This window comes from Entamoeba dispar, genomic scaffold, assembly GCF_000209125.1.
Source record: "Entamoeba dispar SAW760 scf_1105229460303 genomic scaffold, whole genome shotgun sequence".
Taxonomy (NCBI): Eukaryota; Evosea; order Mastigamoebida; family Endamoebidae; genus Entamoeba; species Entamoeba dispar.
Window position 1 is genome coordinate 1 of NW_001854125.1, and position 1,214 is coordinate 1,214.

The 1,214-nt window shown below is 22.7% G+C and overlaps 1 protein-coding gene across 1 annotated transcript, besides 1 other annotated feature; it reads right to left on the minus strand.

Annotated features, from left to right (window-relative positions):
• The first annotated feature begins 26 nt into the window (after positions 1–26).
• Positions 27–62: a sequence feature (AT_rich).
• Positions 63–70: 8 nt separating this feature from the next.
• EDI_285200 (uncharacterized protein) lies at positions 71–706 on the minus strand (the record flags this gene model as incomplete). Its single annotated transcript, XM_001737066.1, has 1 exon — positions 71–706. One exon carries the CDS (start codon positions 704–706, stop codon positions 71–73), a length of 636 nt encoding a protein of 211 aa, XP_001737118.1.
• Positions 707–1,214: the final 508 nt, after the last annotated feature.

Consider the following 1,214-nt stretch of genomic DNA (forward strand, 5'->3'; position numbering starts at 1 on the left):
AATATTATTTCTTTCTTGTTTGTTTCTTTTATATTATAAAACTTTAAATTTATTCAATTTATCTTTTCAATTAAACAACGATACAATCATCATAATATTTTCTATAATACATTTTCTTTAATGTTTTATTCTTTTTTAATTCTGATGAACATCCATCAAAACATCCTTTTTCTATTTCACTTATTGTTGTTGGAATATCAATATCACTTAATGATGAACATCCTTTGAAACAATCCTCTCTTAGTTCTTTAACTTTACTTGGAATATTAATTGATGTTAATGATGTACATCCTTCAAAACACCAATTTCCTATATTACTAATTGAAGATGGTATATTAATTGTTGTTAATGATGAACATCCATAAAAACAACCATTTCCTAATTCATTAATTGATGATGGTATTTTGATAGATGTTAATGATGTACATCTATCAAAACAACAATTATCTAATTTACTAATTGATGATGGTATATTAATTGTTTTTAATGATGAACATTGTTTAAAACACCAATCACCTATTTCACTAATTGATGTTGGTATATTAATTGTTGTTAATGATATACATCCATTAAAACAACGATATCCTAATTTAGTAATTGAAGATGGAATAATAAATTCATTAATATCTTTCTTGAAAATATTCTTTCCATTGATTATTTGTAGATTATGTGGTATTTCAATACTAACTAACACTGGTTCATTCATAAATATTCTTTCTTTACTAATAAATTGTAGATTTTCTATATTCATTGATGTTAATGATGAACATCTATAAAAACACAAATCTCCTAATTCACTAATTGATGATGGTATAGTTATTGATGTTAATGAATCACATTTAGAAAAACATCCAAATCCTATTTCATTAACTGATGATGGTATAGTAATTGTTGTTAATTCATAACAATATTCAAAACAATCATATCCAAGTGATTTAACTTCTGATGGTATTGTATTCCCATATGATTTTCTATCTTCTTTTGTATATTTTATATCTTTACAGATATTTCCTTGTTCTTTCTCTTGTAAATATGTTGAATAACTTACTTTATACCATATTACTTGTTTAAATATTCTTCCATCATGAAATATTTTATCATATTCATCATAAATATGAAATGTTTCAATATTAGTAAATAATTTTCTTGAATATTTATTTAATGGAATTGGATTAAAATGAAATCGTTCAATATTTCCTTGAAATCTTTTAATC